Consider the following 18,814-nt stretch of genomic DNA (forward strand, 5'->3'; position numbering starts at 1 on the left):
AGTAATGGCTGGCAAGGGAGGCTGAGTGGAATTGGAACTCGACAAAGTCATCTCAATTCTCCCACGTTACACCATTACAATTCTCAGGGTACCACTTTCCTCAAATAATACTCCGATTTTCACACAAGATCTGACAAGGCTGCGAATTTACTCCACATTATGTAATTCAGCAACCTGTAGCTGGGGAGAAGCAAGAGGTCATGGAAGGCATCCACAGAAACGGATTTTCTGAGCATGATTTGAGGTGAGAATTTGAACTCAGAGCCTATTTTTTAAAATTCTCACCCAAGAATATATTGATTGATTTTAGAGAGAGAAGAAGGAAGGGAGGGGGAGAGGGGAGACAATACAATACTATCATTCTCTAAGTTCTCCCATGTTGTCATGAATAGCCCACCTGCTCAAAGTCCTTGGGATTCTGCTGTCTCCCACAGTGGTCTACTCTTCCTCACGTCACTAGATAGATCCCTGCCCTTAATAAAAGAGTGTAAGTGGAAGATTTCTGATTAACGACTTACCATTAAGCTATATAATCGAGACAGTGTGGTACTGGTGTAGGGATAGCCATGCAGATCAATAAAACGAAATAGAATGTCCAGAAGTTAAAGTTCAGTTGGCTAAAGTAAAGTAAAGTTGCCCTTATGGGCAACTGATTTCTCATAAAGGTGCCAAGGGAGTGCAAATAGTAGTGGGAAAAAATGGCCTTTTCAACAAATTATGCTGGAATAGTGTGCAAAAATAAGAGAACTTACAATGGCGGTGAAACAGCACCAGGACCAGGTGTCACCGGACCAGGTGTCAGTCCGGTGGAGTGAGACCAGACCTCGGTTCAGCAACCTCGGTACTTGAGTTCCGGCTGAGACAGAATTCAGAGTCAAGACTCAGACTATAAGAGAAAGTTTATTGAGGAAGTCACAGAGGTAGAGGAAGTGACCTGCAGAAGGAGATCTAGGCTCAGGAACAAGTGGCAGAGGCAAAGCAAGGACCCCTGGAGCTTAGGGGGGAGAGGCAGGCAAGGAAAACATGCCTGGGGGCGGGCAAGGGGAAGGGGCCTGTGTGCTCTGCAGAGAGGGGAGCGGGGTCCTCCGTCCTGAGGGCTCTCGAGGGCAGGGGCTTTAGGGAGGTCCCAGGGGAGGGTCTCAACAGACTGTCCGCTTTCCAGGCATATCCTTTCAGGGTCATGGTCTCTCCACTGATTGGTTGGCACCAGGGCAGGGGGTCATTAGTATAATGTGTACAATCATATATATATATATATATATATATATATATATATATATATATATATATATACCAAAAAAAACTGGACTTCATTAAAATTAAAAACTCTTGCTTTTCAAAAGATACGGTTAAGTAAATGCCAACTTTGAAAACAAAAAGACAAAATATTTAAGAATTATGTATCTGCCAAAGAACTTGTAACTAGAATATATAAAGAGCTCTTACAATTCAACAATAAAAATGACTCAATTTTAAAATGAGCAAAGGATTTGAGTATTTCTCAAAAGATATACAAGTGGCCAATTAGCACTTGAAAAGATGCTCAATGTCATGAATCATCAGGGAAAAGCAAATCAAAATCACAATGAGATACCACTTCACATCACTAGGATGGAGAAAATGTAAAAATCTGAAAAACTGGGACCCTCATACGTTGTTGGTGGGACTATAAAATGGCACAGCCACTTTAGAAAGCCGTTTAGAAATTTCTTAAAATGTTAAACTCAGTATGTTTGACCCAGCAGTTCAACTTCTAGGTATATGGCCAAGAAATGAACACCTGTGTCTACACAAAAAGTTGTACATGAATGTTCCTAGCGGCAATACGCATAATCACCCAATGCTGGGGGGGGGGGGGGCGGAGCCCAAATGTTCATCAACTGATAATGGCAAACAGAAATAAGAATACCACTCAACTGGAGAGGTGAATGAACTACTGAAACATGCAGACGAACTTATTCTAAGTAGAAGCCAGGCATAAAAGACTACATGTTGTATTATTGCATTTATATGACATTTCTAGTAAAGGGAAAACTATGGAGACAAAGCAGATCGGTGATTGCCTGAGGTTAGAAATAGAATTGATCTCATGCTGAATAAGGAAACTTTTCAGGGTGATAGAAAGTGTCCTGAAATTACTGTGGTGATGGTTTCACATCTGTATGAATTTAGTAAAAATTGTACTGTACTCTTACAATGGATGAATTTCAAGCTTTGTAAATTATAGCTCCGAAGAAAACAGGAAAAAAATCACTGGTCGGCCTGGAAGAGCATGGTGCAGAGACAACCCCTCGTTCACCAGTTGAGAAGGTTCTGCCACTTCTGTAACAGCTGACAGTGGAATCCCGTTGCCCCTACTGTGGTCAGGAAAACTGCTTATGCCCACAAAGCTGCTGAGTCAGGAAACTGCTGGCTAGAGCAGAGAGCTGATGCTACCTTCACTGGCCCCATAACCACATCGTTTCTATCAGGACCACCCTGTCTCTTTCCCTCACAGGACTCACTTCCAAATCAGTCATGATCAGTGGAACCCGAGTCATATTCAGAAAGGACTCTGCATGGGATTCCAGGAAATAGCTTTTAGCTTTCCGGCTTCCGCTTGCTAGAATGGGGTTGGGATCCGTTGTCAACCAGGTCAGTCACATGCCTCTGAGCCCAGACTTTTCACTCTGCTTCACGGAACTCCATACAATACGTAGTCTTCTGTGTCTGGCTTCTTTCGCTTAGCAGAAATTCATCTGAATGTATCAACAGTTCACTCATTTTTTATGGTTGAGTAGCATTCCATTATTATTTGAATGTAACATATATTCACATGTGTTATCTTCTTTAGAGAAATGTCTATTCCAGTTATTTGCCAATGTTTGGACTAAGTTATTTGCCTTTTTATTATTGAGGTATAAGTGTTCTTTATACTCATATATTCTGGTTACAAGTCCTTCATGCTGCTTTTTTTAAAAAAAAAGATTTTATCTATAAAGAGAGGGCAAGGGAGAGAGGGAGAGAAATATCAATTGGTTGCCTCTTGCACACACCCAACTATGGGACCTGCAACCCAGGGATGTGTCCTGACCAGGAACTGAACCGGTGACCTTTTGCTTTGTGGGATGCCCAACGAACCTAGTGGCAATGGTTAGGGAATCCTTCATGCTGTTTTAATTACTATAGCTTTATGTTTTGATTTTGGTAGGACAATGCCTTCCTTCATATCATTTTATCTAGTGTTTTTTATCTATGTAAACTTTAAAACCAACTTCTCATATTCCATAAAAATTCCTATTTGGATTTTGATTGAAATTGAATTTTATAGATCTGGGGAAAAATAACTTTTATAATATTCAGGCTGACCATTCATTAAGATAGTGTATCTTTCCATTTATTCACGTGTTTTAATAAACCTTAACAATTTTATCCATAACTATCTTATATAGTTTTTGGTAAATTATTCTAGCTTATAATTTATGTTTCTGTTGTGGATATGATTTCTTCCTTTCTAGGTGGTTATTGTTGCTATATGGGAAGGAACAAAGTTGATTTTTTTATGTTAGGGTTATATCCAGACACTTCACAGCCAAACTATTTCTCAAAATGTACATAGGCTTTTTACATAGATCAGCATATCTCTGGCAAACATTTTTCGCTTCCTTTTCAATATTTGTTCATCATTAAGGAAATACAGATAGCTGATTAGATTGTCAAAAATGCTCACATAAGTACAGAAATATATGTATTTTCTCAATGATTCTCACTCTGGCCTCAGAGCCTCCAGAAGGAATGCAGGCCTGCTGACACCTCGATTTTAGCCCCATGAAACTGATTTCAGACTTCTGAACCCCAGAACTGTAGGAAAATAAATTTTTGTTGCAGACAAACAAAAGGCACCAGAGACAAAAGATACATCATCCTCAAAGGGGCAACGAGACCTCACAGCTGACTTCTCAACAGGAGCAATGGAAGCCAAAAAACAATGGGATGATGTTTTGGAAGTAAATGGTCACCAGCCTAGAATTCCATACCTAGTAAATGTATCCTTATAAAATAGAGATGAAATGAAAATATTTTCAATGAACAACAGCTGAGAGAATTCATAACTGCACTGAATGAAATGCTAATGAGAACTCTCCAGAATCAAGGGAAACAACTGCATGGTGAACCACAGAAAGACAGAAAAGTGACCTAGGGGGCAATTATGTGGGTAGATACAAATAAACTATGAATCTGCCATAAGCAACAACACACACCTGGGCCTGAGTCTCCGAAATGCACCTACTAGCTGTACTGAAGTAGTCAGGCAAATGCTGTTTCTTCATCTGTCGATGGGGATTCTGATGGCAGTACCGACCTTGAGTGGTTGTGAAGAGTCCATGAGATCTTTTTGTTTTTAACACTCACCAGAGGATGTTTATTGATTTTAGAGAGAGAGGGAGGGAGAAACACTGATTAGTTGCTTCCCATGTGTGCCTGGATCAGGGATAGAACCTGCAGTCTAGGTATGTGCTCTGACCAGGGTTAAAACCCACAACCTTTTTAGTGGCGAGGGGGTGGGGTGTATGGGACGATACTTTATCTTGAGCCACCTGCCCAGGGCCATGAGATAACCCTTAGTGCAGTGCCTGGCCTGCAGCTGTGTTTTTAACACACAAGTATTCCCACTGCATCGTACAGGTGTAGGAAGTGTGAGAAACACTGTAGTTTCTTTCACTTGGACCAGAAACTGCTCCAGAAGGCCTGCAAAACCTTTCTGTGGTAGGAAAAACAAGGATGGCAAAGGCCACAGCCCTGATGTTGCAAAGAATTTTTGGCTGTCAATTAGAAGGGGAAGAAACCTGCTCCTGAGTGTGGGCAGCTGTCTCCCCAGCTGCTGTGGGCTCGGAGGCCAGAGCATATCAGCTTGCAACACCAACCACTTGGCAATAGAAGTTCTGGCTCCTCTAGTGGGGCCAGGGCCCACAGTGAACAGGGCTGCTTAAATGGGGTCCGCAAGAGCTTTGTTGCCTTGGGGTTAACTCCACTCTACCATACTGAGTCTAGAGCAATACACACCACGGACAAACTGACGGATGGGCACCCTAGTGTCCAGCAAAGAATGTCCTTGCCCACATTTCCCTTTCTGTCTAGCTTTCAATCAACACATCCATCCATCCACCTCCTTAAGTTAGGCTTGCTTTTCAGCCCAAACCTTGCTGCCAGGATCCAAAGAAAGAACATATCAAAGGCAAGACCTGAGACCAGTTCTCCACTGCCTTGTCCCTCAGATTCCTGGCGGCACCATCTCTTCCTCTAGGAAGCTAACTCTACTCATACTCTGTCTTCCCTCCTGCTGAACCCCAGGCTTGGTCCCAACCCTGTCACCTCTTCCTGGTTGTTGATCTGGAGGCAGTGAAACATGGAGAGGGGACAAGGAGCCCCAGGGGATTTTGTGGTCCCACCCGCCAACTCCAAGGCAGGAGGAACCAAACAGATGCACAGGTCTGCACACAGGTTTGCTTTCCCATCTGACTTTATTTCACTTTTTTTCTATAAAATTCCTCCATAATTTCACAATTTAACAAAAAGTTTAAAATCCAGGACAGAAACAATCCTGTAACTTATTACAAACACAATTCTCCTTATTCCTTTTATCCAGGAGTTGGTCTCAGGCTGGTAAGTGTCCTAGTTCCTAGTGAGACACAATCTTTGTAAAAACCCTTATGGGTAAAAAGGTATTCGATACCTTTTGCTTTTAGGTGTCGGTTTACATTTTGTTCAGGAGATAGCGCAACACAGGGATTTTCACTGGGGGCAGAGGGCTTAACACTAAACACGTGGCAATCACAAAGTGCCTGCCCCTTCCTATGGAAGCGTCCCCAGAGCCCTCATGGGCCCAGCTGCCAGGCAGCTGGGGGGAGTGGGGGTGGGGTAGAGGAGCAGCCGGGAATGCTGTGGTTGGGGCCCAGGCTGCCTGGCATGTCCATCAGGTGGTCACGGGCCAGCATGGGCCCAAAGCAGCTCCAGAGAACAGCACTAGAGGCCTTCTGGCCAGAGGAGGTAACTGAGAAATGGGTCGGTGCTTCCGAAGGCCCTGGAAACAGCAGGAAGCGCCAGATGCTGCTGACACTGAGGGTGAGCCAGAGAGCCTTTCTCCAGCGGCCTCTGGTGAGAGCCCGGCTCCAAAGCAGAGGGCTGCCTACGTTGCCACATGGAGCCTGTAGCCCCTTCCAGGAGATCCTCGTGAAGGAGAAAGACTAGTCCCCTTGAGCTGAGGCTCCAGCCTGTTACCACTGGCAGCCTCTGTGCATAGAGGGCCAGGCAGCTGCTGCCTTCTGAGCAGCCCGTCAGGCCAGTCCCTTCCATCCAATGTATTGAAAAGTTTCCAGAGGAGAACAGTGCCTGCTCTGGAGTATTGCTGGCCTGCCTGGAGAAGAGGGTGGTGACAGCACAGGACCTGCCACACAGGCCTGACCTCTTCTTAGTAACTCAAGGCAGCAGGGTCAGGAGAGAATACGAGTGAATGGCGAGGAGTCACGATGGTTTCCCCTGAAAGCTCTTGGGCCTTCCCCGAGAGTTTTGGGATCTCACCAGGAAGGCCGGAGCTCAGGGAAGCCTTGGAGGTGGGGGTCACCAGGGAGTGCTCAGAGTTTGCCTGACAGTGGGTTGGAGAGAGAAGGTGAACCCACGTCTGGGCCCCTAGTCCTTTTCCCACATCTTGTTCACGGCAAAAGTTGGGGGGAGGGCAACGGGAGGAGCCTTAATTCAAGGTCTCGGGGAACAGAGGCTGAGCAGACAGGCTCTCAGGAGCCCCACCCAAGGTGGGCCGACTCTATGAGGGCATTCTGACACTGGAAGGTGGGCCAAGGGAGGAGAAACCAGCCTGGCCCTTGGAGAATCTCAGGTGTTCCAGGAACTAAGTCTCAGGGCTCTGGACAAGTGTGAATGGCAGGTGTGGGAGGGCCAAGCCCAAACCAGAGAGGGACAGGTGTGCCAGGGAGGGCCTGCCACTGGCAGAGCCCGGGCGTGAGGAGCTGGCTCTGCGTCCTGATGCTCCTGGAAAACACTCCACAAACTATCACGTCTTATTTGGCAAAAGCTCATTTTTTTCAAAGTTTGAAGACTCAATCAACAGAGGAGAAAGAGGATCCTATGGAGGGAAGGAGAGGCCGAGGCCAGGGGCGCCGTTACAAGTGGGGGCCTGCAGCTGGCTGGAGCCTGGGGGGGGGTCTGCCCCTGGAGATGGCTGCCAGTCTGACCAGGCGCCCGAGGACCTACTGCTCCATCGTAGTGTTCACGGGCCCCGGGCTGTGCCTTCTGAGTCCCGGAAGGAGGACGAGGCATCCTTGTACCACTGAGGGAGGATTCCTCCAGAGCCAGCTGGCACTCCGGCTCGGCCTCTAGCCCAACGACAAGACCAGTGGAGACATCTTAACCTAAAAGTCCCACCTTACTCACCCCCCACCCCCCACGTGCACTGCCGCCACAGAAATGCACACCCAGAAACCGCTCTGGTACCTACAGTGCATACATACATATATAATAGGGAGAGAACTATACAGCACGGAGTCCCAGCACAGTGAGAGCCAACAGAGGGGCTGCATGCGGCTCACATGGAGGACGAGCCAAGGCCTGGCCTGGAGCAGCTGGACCCTCTAAGGTCCTGGGGTTTGGTGTGTCCAAACCATTTGGGGAGGCTGGAGGCGATGCCCCAGCTGCTCAGAGACGCCTGGGCAGTGACACTGTGCCACGTGCCCCACCATGGAGCAAGGCTCCCACCACCGGACACATTTCTTCCCCTACAGGAATGAGGCCCAGTGCTGCCTCCAACACAAGCCACTTTCCAAGGGGGACCCAGGTGATGGCCCCTGAGCAACAGGGAGCAGCAACAGCAGCGCTGACCTGGCCCCCCTCAGCCCTATGGCTCCCGGTGAGCTGGTGGGGAGGGCAGGCCGGGAGCCAACGAGGAAAGTGCAGCTGGCCTTGTGGGCCGAGGACAGGGCGGTCACTAAGGCAGTGCTGCGGGCGGGTGAGTTGAGAGAGAGGAAGGCAGGCGGGGCCCGGATGTGGCTTCCCGGGACCCCGATGACAGGGGCCAGGCACGCGGCCCAGGGTCATGTGGCCACAGCCTCCAGGTAGCTCTGCAGCTTACGCACGGTGGTCTCATCCAGGGAGAAGAGGTCAAAGTCGAAGGTGGTGTTGGTGACATTGAAGTGTCCAGTCTCCTCAATCAGGTTCACTATCTGGAAGGCAGTGGCAGGGTGGCTTCAGAGGATAGGAAGTTGGACTGGTATGTCCCCCACCCTCCAGCAGACCCCCAAGAAAGAGGAGAAAGATCCTTGGGGCTATAGCAAGGGGTTCCAGCAGCCTGTAGACCTTGCAGGCACCCACCACCCCAGGGACCCATGTGTGATAACCTGAGTCCTCAGCAGGACCAAGGGTAAGGGGGGGCTCTGTCCTAATACCTGCTGCAGCACGTTGCGCTCCCGGAGGGCCATCAGCCTCCGGTGCAGCTCCACCAGTTCATCTGTGTAGGCCTGGAGGGTGTAGACAGACACTCAGCAGGTGGCTTCAGCCTATCCCACCACCCAGCCCTGAGGGAACCTGCCCGCGGTCCTGCCCATCTCAGCTGGATTCCTGGGAGAGAAGCTGGCCCGGTGCTGCTGGGGCCAGCGCCTTGGCACATCTGGGCTCGCCTGTCCAGTTCTGGAGCCCCAGGGTTCCACCCACCCTGCCCGAGCCCCCCACCTTGTCATATGTGCCCCTCTTGAGGATCTTCTCAGGCTTGCTGCAGGACTCGGGGCTTCTCCGGCCTGATGCCTGCAGAACAAACCCAGGTCTGCTCTCAACACCCCACAGGTTCTCCAACCTCCCCAGGGCCACCACTGACTGTTCAGGGCCAGCCCAGCCCTCTGGGGCTGCCCATCCTCCTTTTTCTGGCCTCTTTCTCTAGGGAAGCAGACATACCTCTGGCACCTGGGGGTGAACCAAGCCTCTCTCTGTACCCACCACCCTAAGCCTGGGACCATCAGACAACCCCAGACCTAAGACCAATAAAGGCCCAGCCCTCAGCCCTGCCTCCAGGATGTGACTGAGACCTGCCCACCAGCATGACTTCCTTCTCTGGACAGGAGTCCCCAGGAGTGCCCCCTGAGCTCACCTTGCTGTTGGGTGGTGGTGGCTTCTTGGAGGGAGGGGGCTCTCGGCTGGGCAGGCAGGAGTCGGCACTGTTGTCACTGTCGCTGTCACTGAAGCTCAACCTGAACAAGTAACATGACACTCTGTCAGGCCTCCTGCCACCCTGCTGCTGCTGGACCTGTGCCTGACAATGGAAGACCCCTCCCTACGGGACAAGCATGCCCCACTAGACCTCAGAGACCAATGTTACTTAGCTCTGGGCTGCCACTGTTGATGTAAAACAACAAAAAATGTTCCGGTGCGGCCTTCAAAGGGCAAAGAACCCAGAGCCACAGGCGGGCACTCTAAGAGGCACATCCCCACGATGCAGGTCTCCTGGGGCCAGCAACCAGGTGGGACACCCTGCAAGCTGGAAGGATGGGCATGTACTGGGTTCTGCTCCTTTCATGTGGTCCTGCTGCTACTCCTGAAGCAGGAGGTGGGGTGCAGCCTGCAGAGTCAGTCCCCTGAGGGGAATTGCAGTTTCCACCTGAGCACTTTGGTCACCGGGCTTCCTCAGTCTGGGAAGGGCCCCGAACGCGGTGTGTCTGGTGGGGGCTCACCCTCGAACCTACTGGGGGTGGCCCTGGGTCAGTCTTCAACCTCTGCCTCCATGTCCTCACCCATAAAATGAGGCCCTGGGAGTAGTACACAGGAGAGGGCGGGCCCACAGTAACAAAGGTCACTACTGTCTCAGGAGGCGAGGGCATGACTATCACAGTCTGAATCCTAGGCTAGCCAGAATGGGGAAGCCCCTCTTTAGAGTCACAGTTCTCTCTCACGATCTCAGTCTGGATAACACAGGGTGGTCCAGTCCTTTTGACTTTTTCCAAAATTTCTCACAGCACAGTGAGAGGATGTAGAGGAAGCAGATTTTTCTTCACTGCCCTCCCCCGCCCTCCCGCTGGGAACGGCCTACTCCTCTGGGGGCCTCCCTTGGGAGAGACACCCAGGCACTCACGTACATTTGGGGCTGATCCAGCAGGGGGAGCCTGTCGACTGTTCCTCCCTCACACATCTGTGACACAGTGAACCCGCCTGCTGCCTTTCTCCCTCTGCCTAAAATGCCTCACTATGAAAACAGTGCTAGGAAGTGCCAGGAATGCTGTGCGAAACCTGGGCCTTGGGGGCTCCTGTCTCACTTCCCTCCAAGGTCAAGCTGTCTGTTTTCTCAGGTAAACTCCTTCAGTAAGGAGCAGGCCCTGGGGCCCCTGCTGTCCTGAGGCCCAGAGCTCTCTCTCCCCGACTTCCCAGCTGCAGATCACTCCAGTGGGAAAAGCAGGCCGTGCTTCCTCGTTGCCCAGGCACCACTACCCCATCAGCCGACCCAGGATCAGCCCCATTACCCTGCAGACAACTCGAGTCCCTCTCTTCCCAGGGTCCACCAGGCAGCAGCTGGGACATGGCAGACTACAGGCCTCCCCAGGGAGCAGACCAGGATGAGATGGGGCTTAGCCAACTCCTCCCAATGAGCTGCAGCGCCAAAGCAAGGTCTACGTGGCGCCTTCCTGACAATGGATGCCATGCCCCTTGGTGCCCAGGGAAGCCCTACTTGGGCCATCCATGTCTGCCCCTGCAAAAGGACATTAGAGTTGCTGCACGCTTGGCCCCTGCACTGCTGTGGGAGACCCTCCAGAACAGCACCCTCTCAGCTCCCTCCACCTAGCATCCAGCAGGAGTCAAAGCTGAATGCTGACAGCACCAAACAGGTGAGGTCGTTGCCATTAACCCTGTCCTGGGAGACAAGCAGCCTCCTTCAGCCTGTCCGAAGCTAAGTGGCTACTCGAGAACTCTCCACAGCCACACTCTGGACGGTGGGTTTCACCAGCTACATGGACAGACTGCCTATGAGCACCGTCTGGCATCCCTGTGCCTGGTGGATGTACACTGGGTGCACGTCCAGGCTTAAAGGGCTGCTGAGGCTTGGAGCCTCAGCCTCCCAGGGAGAAGGGGCCAAGTTGGGGCTGAATTGGGGCCGAATCTGGGTTGACCAAGCCACTGAGCTAGGCTGACTACGCTTGCCCCCATGACACACACATGGGGGTAGGGGAACAGTCCCAAGGCCCCAAAACAGAGGAACCAGCCCACCTCTACCCACCCCCACCCCAACTCCTGCCTCAGATCAGGGCTGGTCCTAGGGCTGCTGGGCAATGCCTCTCCCCATTTCCCAGATGGCGACTAGACTTCTTTCCCTCAACATCCCACCCCTTCCCACCGTGCAGCCCACACTTACCAATGACAGGAGAAAGGATGCCACCTAAGGCCCCTGCACTTCAGGAAACAGGAGACTGTCCGGCCCCTGGGCAGGGCATGGCCAACAGGTGCAGATGCTTCCTTTGCCCCCACCCCAGGGACACTCCTGCCCTAGCCTCTCCTCTTTGAGGCCCCACAATCTTAGCAGAGCCAACAAGGCCCCCCACCCCCACCCAGCTCATCCCCCACCAGCCCAGGCACCTGGAATCCCTCCCTGCATTTGTCTTGCCAGCAGCCTCCTCGCCTGATGAAGAATCATCCTCGTCGGACTCCTCAGACTGCAGGTCCTCCACCATAGAGCGCAGCGGTCCTGGGGAGGGTGGCGAGGAAGAGGAGAAAAAGGAGGGAGGTCAGGGCTCTACTTGGGCCCTGAAGGGTCCCCTCCACCTCCATGGCCACAGAGCTTCTTGACACCACAACCTCCGAAATGTACCCATACAAATCCTCCTATGAATACAAATCCCTCTGACCACATGGGGCCTGCCACCCATCTTCAAGGGCTGTCTCCAAGGCCGCCCTCTGCCTAAGGAACCCTCTAGCCCCCACATCCCCTACCTTCCTGGCCCCGCTCACAGGCCTCTGGACCCTGGCCTGAGGCAGGACCACAGGGCCCTTCCATTGTCAAAGCCAAAGGAGCAGCCATCCTCTACTCCTAGCTCTGAGATCAGAGCCTCTGCCCGGAGCCAGGACCAGCCAGCCTTGGGGAGGACAGTATGGCCAGAGCCTAGGGCCACAGGATCCCCCACCAGCCTGTGCCCCCACTCAAGCCTGCCCAGTGCCTCAGCAACCCCCTCTGCTGCTCCCAGCCCACCATCCTCCCCTTTCTCCAGAGGTACCCAGTTCCAGTCCCCTACAGAGGCATCTTTGGTTTATATTCTGGTTACCAAGGCAACAGAAGGACACAAAGCCCTCAATTACCTTGGTCACGTGATCCCACTTCAGCAGGTCCCCCCTCCCTTCCCCACAGATAAGAGCCCTTGGAGAATCTGGGCTTCCAGCACCCATCCCCCAGGCCCCTCAGCAACTGCACATCTGAATTCCAGGTCAAATGGTCCACCCCCCACCCACCCTTTATGCTCTCTTCCTCCAGCTTTCCACAACCCTTAAGAGAGGATTCTGGGAGGAGACTGTGGGTCCAATCTACCAGAAGAAATGCTTCCGGTTTGAGGGTGAGTGGCAGGGTCGACAGGGCTAGTGTGCCCCATGCCACACTTTTCCACCTGTGTCCTGCAGGCTGGGAGTGGCCAGGCCCTCCCTAGTCTGGGGCAGCCAAGTGGGCCTTATACCCTTTCCCCCCAACAGCGTCCCCACTCCTGAGGTCCTACAGGGAAAAGGCAGAAATGCAGACTACTGAGTGCCAGGCAGACCCACTTTCGAAGCAGAGCATTCCTGCCCCGATCCAGGAGAGCTATCTTGTGATGGGACAGGGTGGGCAGGGCTGGCAAAGGAGCTAATGCCGCCTCCATCTGGGAGGAGTTGGTGAGGAGGGTGTCTGGCTACGGATAGAGCACAAATGAAGGTACAGAACAGACAGGGGGAGGTTAAGAATAGTATAGGAAATGGAGAAACCATGTATGACCCATGGAGATGAAGTAAGGGGGTGGGGGTGCTGGAGGGAATGAATGTGGGTACCAGGCAGAGGGGGATAATAGGGGAGGAAAAAAAGAATGGGACAACTGTAATAACATAATCAATAAAATAAGCTTAAAAAGAACAAACTAAAGCAAGATTTAAAGACTCTTAAAAAGACTGAACAACTATAGAATAAGCCATTTATACAATCAGAAAAAGCAAAATGTTACATATTTTGGAATCATGCACACACACACACACACACACACACACATCAGAAAGGGGCCCATCCCCACTAGCCTGCAAGCTCCTCATCAGCACAGCTTGAAGCCCTTGTCACAGACAGGGCATCCTGAGGGCCCAGGGGACAGACACTAGAAGGAGTAGCACTTCACACCACTTCTGCTTTTCTTTTCAATACACCCTCCCCAAGCTTCTACAACCTATGAATGTGGCTCTCTGGGGGCCCAGTCTAGGCGAGCAGTAGTATACTGAAAAAAATGCCCAGGGTAAGTTCAGCTCAGGCATAGGGCTCCTGCCCTCCCCATAGCTCCAGGCCCCCCTTCATCACCCTCATCCTCACCCCTCATTCTAGGCCCTCCCCATCACCCCCAGCCCTGGGGCAAGGTGTCAGTGGGTTTCTCTGGCAGTGGCAGCAGCTGTCAGACCCTGCTGAAGCTCAGACGTGAAGTCACCAGAAATTACTAGCAAACCTCTCTGACTGTACAACAAACCCAGAACCCCACCAGCCTCCAGGAAGCGTCGGGGGCAGTTCCCACAGCAGTGAGCCATAGGAAACTTCCCGTTTCTTTCCTTCACCATTACTCACCTTGACTGTGGTTCTGAGATGGCTCAAAATCCGAATCCGAACTGGAGTCAGAGCTGGAGCTGGAGTTGGATGGGCTCGACTGGGCGGACTTCACCCCACAACAGGGGTGGAGTGGGACAGCAGGGAGAAAAGACAGGAATAATCTTTCAGTCCAACAAAAAGGAGTGGATAAGAAATGTGCTCTGGTAGCGGCGACACCAGATGGAGTCTTCCCCCAGATACGCACTCAGAAGGTGACAAAGGCACCAGGCTCAAGGCACACAGGAGGGCCCTGAACACATACTCCTGAGAACACGGCTTCCCGGGGCCCGTGCACGCAGCTCCTGGCCCCAGGGCACCAGCACTTTTCATTCCATGTGAAATGGCCTTTCTTTTCCCACTGAGGAACTTCAAATTTCTAGTGATTCCAGGAGAAGAAGCTCACATCACATCTCTAGTTTTCACATGTGCCTAGGCAGGAGGGCAGGGAACTAGGCTCTCCATGAAAGGGAGGGTGTAGCATGTCTGTCTGTGGGCCCTGCCTTCCTCCTCCTTGTGAGGGGAAGAGCTGGCGATGGGGGCCGTGGTGCCGTGGGGAACAGAGGAGAGGTCCAGAACAGGAAAGGAGGGTGCAGAGACCTAGCCTCTCATTCTGCCCCTTGTCTCCCCACTGCCAATCCCAATGCTGAGTGATGACAAAAAGCTATCTCCCTGCCACGTGCTGCCATCACCTCCCAGGTGCCCTGAGGTGATGATCAGTGTGTGTATATGACAGGCAGTTGAACACAAGGTGGACTTGAGCCTGGCCCCACTGTACCCAGAACCCCATCACATCTCCCTCCTGCAGCCACCCACCCAGACTCAGCCACCAGGGGACAGTAAAAGCTAAATCTAGGCCACTAGGCCTTAGGATACATGGGAGTAAGATGAGGAGGGTTGCACCTCCCTGGGTGAAAAGGAACTGGTCACTACAGACCCCTATTCAGGAAAGGAGCCTCTGGCCTCCCACATGGAGCACCAAGCTAGAACAGGGGCTTTGTTCCAGCCAACTAGCAGTTCAGAAGGTGCACATGGCCGAGCAGGCCACAGGTCTATGGCAAAGGCTCTGAAGGGCAGAAGGACAGTCTCTGCTCCGCAAGTCTTCCCTGGACAAGAGTTCCCCAGAAACCTGGGAGGCTACTTCACCCCCAGCAAGACTGTCCTCAGGGTGGGACCCTCTGGAGAAATGGAACACCTTGAGCACTTGGGACCAGCCACCTACCCCTGGGAGCCCCACCTTGTCAAGAGAAGAGGGGACCAGGAGACAGGAGAGGCACCTTACAGTGTCTGCTCAGTCCTGGCATGGGTCATGTGAGAGGAGACCCCAGGAAAGCAGGGGCTCAGCAAAGTCCCTCCTGATGGTCTTTGGGCCCAGGGCAACTCCCAGCCCACAGAGGGGACCCAGAAAGCCTCAAGTCTCTGCTCACTCAACAGACCCAGAGAGTGATCAGGCCATCTAGGGACAGAACACTTGTCACCTGAAGAGTTAAGGGGCCTCTTTTCTAGAGTTTATCTGGGCCTAAACCACCAGCTCCAGACCCTACCACCAGTTCCCTCATGATGCCTCCAAGCTGGAGAATCCTCCGGGAGAAGCCCAGCCCAGATTACCATCAACCACTGTCCACTGTGGGGGTGCCACACAGACAGGCATGTTCCCCCAAACCCACAACAATGGGCCTGGAGCATGGTGGGCCCTCTAGCATGCAGATTTAAGTTCTAATTCTGGCTCAGGGGTCTTGGTTCTGACCCTGGCTTTGTCACCAACTGGCCAAGGCCATCCTTGGCTTTGAGATTCAGTACCCCTTATCTGTAAAAGCTGCCTGCGGCCCCTGCTAAGTGTGTGTGCCAGCCGCCAGCATGTGGAGGGCAGTGCCCACCATGCCTCTGCTGTATGGGGCAAGAACCTGGAGCCAGGGGCATGAGCAGAAGGTCCACGAGACTGCCAAAGAACAGCAGGGCCAGGCCGGGGGCTCAGGGCAGCATGGTAGGGAAGCGGGAGGGGAGGACATCAAGTCAGATGAGCTCAGATGCATTTGCCCCTTTCCTTCCACATAAAACCAAGGGGTGGAAATGGTTTCCACCCAAAGGGCCTAGAGGTGTGGGTCCAAAAGCCCATGAGGGATCACTGTGAGTGCTATTGGCAAGTGCCACTGCTTGGCCACATGCAGTGTCCAACAGGAGGACAGAGTGGCCTTTTGTGCTCTCAGTACTCCTGCCCATGACTGAACAGAACGCTGTAGGCCAAGGAGGCCATGGAGAAGCAGCTGAAGGAGCTGGGGAAGCTGGGGGCTCAGCCCGGGGACTCAGACAAGGAGCCCCCTGATACCCTCTTGGCCAAACAGGAAAAGGCAACTCAGGTTTCATACCACAGCCAGAGCTTTCCAGCGGTGGCACCCCATGCAGCCTCCAGGGTGATATGGCCTGAGATCGTCAAGGAAGGCTGGGAGGTCCAGGTATGAAAGGCTGTCTTGCCTCATCCACTATAGATGTTTGTGCCCCACCAAGGTCCTAGGGTTGGGAAATGTCATTGAGTCACAGTCCTGCAGGCCTAGAGTCCCCCAGGCACCCTGCTGGGGGCCCAGGTCTCACACCTGCATGGGGCTTGAGTAGCTAAAGCTTGCATTCAAAAGCTTCTCAGGGCTGGGATGCACTTCAGCCAGGAGAAACCCCCCAGGCTTCCACAAAACTCCAGCCTCAGGTCAAAGGTACCCAAGACCATAGACACCAGACATCCAGCCCACTGAGCAGCAGTGCTGGGGGAAGAAGGCTTCCAACACAGCACCCCAAGTCTCACAATGATCACAGCTGGTCATCAGTGTGGACACCTGGGGCATCAGGCAAGGCCTCCATCTCTTACCCAGTGCAGGAACACCAGCCTTGGGTGCAGAAGGGACTCACCTGGAAGCATCTAGGGCGGAAGGGAGGGAAAAGCACCTGCTCAGAGCTCCAGATGCTAAGCAGATGACACATGATAGACCGAGGTGCTATTTAGCACCTAAAGAACCATCAAAAGCTGAATGGGATACTGAGATGGCCCTGGATGGCCAGGAGGCTTCCAAATAAGAAATGTTCCAAGGTCCTGCTACCTTAGGTTCACTGGCAGACAGTGACTCCTGGCTATGAGAAGTGCTGGGCACATGGCATCACTGGCCCCAAGTGCATCCCCTACGCCAGTGGCACACTCACCCATGGACTGAATCATCACCCCCCAGTGCTGCTGCCTCCAATCGGGTACCCTCCTGGAAGCCACATACTTATGACATTGGTGTTGCTGATACAAAATAGCTCTAGTTTCATCTCCGGCAGTCACTTTCAAAGTCCCAGTGGAGCCCTGAGCAGCAGAGTTAGAGGCAAAGCTTCAGCCTTTGAGAGTGAATGAAGATTTGGAAACAGCAAAAGGCCACTGAGCGCTGGTGTGGTGCTACAGGTAAAGGGATCACTCATTCACCCACCCATCCACCCACCCACCCAGGCACCTGTTCTCCGACCACCAGATGCCAATCACAGCACTCAGAGGACATCATCACCTGAGGCCCCAGGGGGGTCTGGCCACCCAGTCAGCAATCTGGCTGTGGGGTCCTTTGTGGTTCTGGGGGTCTCTCACGGCAACCTTCAGAGAGCTACCTGGAAACACTGCTGCAGGAACCCAGAGCCTCTCACAGTGACAGGATGCCACTCTTGCAGAGGGGCTCTGGCCCATGCTTAGAAAACTCGAGCCTTGTCTAGTCAAGACCCCTGTGTCCAGGCTGCATGAACAGGAGTGGACAGGGGTAGGAGTGGTGAGGCCTCAGACTCCACCAGTCATCTAGGAAGGCAGCTGGGTGAGGCTCAGTGGTCGGCGTTAAACTTCCAGACTGTGGAAAGCAGGATGGAGACACAGGTCTACCCTGCTGGCAAAGCAAGTGAATTCCCTACAGACAAACCACATGGTGGCTGGGGAAGGGATGACAGATGCAATCACTCACCCTGACCCCAAAGCGGCCATCCATCAAGACCCTGGGCCATGCAAGGGGCTACCAAGGTAAAGAACCTGGAACCCAGGTATCAGACTATCATGCTTTACCAGAACCACCCTTCCCTAAGTACTATTTCCACAGAGTTCTCAGAGGCAGGCTTTATCACCCCTGACAAAAAGGGAACTAAGGCTTAGCAAGGTGTTCAGGTGTGCCCAAAGCCATGAGGAGCAAGTGGGAGCCCTATGCCTGGGATCGAAGACTCCTCACCTAACCTTTGGGCTGACAAAGCTTCGATGGTTCAGAGCCAGGAAAAAGGATGAGGACGGGGGTGACAGGACTGATGTGGAAAGGAGGCACCTCACCTCTGTCTTGAAGGAGGCCTCATCCTCTGAGTTGGACTCCTCCACCTCCAGGGGTTTTTTGATCTCCCGGGGCTCACTCTCAGCTTTAATCTTCTCCACTTTGACACTGCCCTTGTCCTTGGCCGACTTTTTGTCTGAGAAGGAGGAAGACGAGGTGCGAGGCGAAGTGCCAGGGGTGCTCCGGGACCCCTTGGAGCTGCTCTTCTTCTGCTTTTTGGCACTGGGCTTGGGTGAGTCGGCGGCAGCTGGCCGCTTACTGGAAGACTTGGATTGGGGTGGTGGCGGGGGGCCGCCCTTGGGGGACAGGCTCTCCAGTTTGGTCTCCTTCAGGGCCATCTTAGGCTCCTTAAATGCAGCCTTGGGTGGCGGGGCCTTCTCCTCCTTAGGGGGCCGGCCCTCAACCAGCTTCCGTGCTGTGTCCTTTGCACTCCGAGCCTGCTCACGCTCTGGCTCCTTGGAGGGGCCCTTGCTCTCTGAGTCTTTGCGTGGCCGCTCCCGGTGCTCCTTGGCTGTCTTGTGGGTCTTGCAGGCCTTGCCACTCTCCCTGCTGGCATCCTGAAATGTTGGGTGGGAAGGGAGAGACACAGTCAAACAGCATCTCAGGTCGCCCTGCTCCACCTCCCCCGACCCCTATAAAGTATAATCCACCTGATTCAGACTCAGCTAGAGAAAATCTTCCA

General features: G+C 52.8%; 1 protein-coding gene across 3 annotated transcripts in view; it reads right to left on the reverse strand.

Annotated features, from left to right (window-relative positions):
• Nucleotides 1–5,482: 5,482 nt before the first annotated feature.
• The window catches only part of MLLT1 (MLLT1 super elongation complex subunit), a 68,911-nt gene continuing 55,579 nt past the window's right edge, over nt 5,483–18,814 (reverse strand). For all 3 annotated transcript variants that reach the window (XM_028519228.2, XM_028519227.2, XM_036032265.1), the window contains 7 exons: nt 18,135–18,689; nt 13,799–13,886; nt 11,599–11,707; nt 9,128–9,227; nt 8,716–8,787; nt 8,433–8,504; nt 5,483–8,210 (listed from right to left, as the gene is read on the reverse strand). In XM_028519228.2, coding sequence (XP_028375029.1) covers nt 8,082–8,210; nt 8,433–8,504; nt 8,716–8,787; nt 9,128–9,227; nt 11,599–11,707; nt 13,799–13,886; nt 18,135–18,689 — 1,125 coding nt within the window. In that variant the 3' untranslated portion in view covers nt 5,483–8,081. The remainder of the gene's footprint in view (nt 8,211–8,432; nt 8,505–8,715; nt 8,788–9,127; nt 9,228–11,598; nt 11,708–13,798; nt 13,887–18,134; nt 18,690–18,814) is intronic.

This window comes from Phyllostomus discolor, chromosome 8 (genome assembly GCF_004126475.2).
Source record: "Phyllostomus discolor isolate MPI-MPIP mPhyDis1 chromosome 8, mPhyDis1.pri.v3, whole genome shotgun sequence".
NCBI classification, from domain to species: Eukaryota; Metazoa; Chordata; class Mammalia; order Chiroptera; family Phyllostomidae; genus Phyllostomus; species Phyllostomus discolor.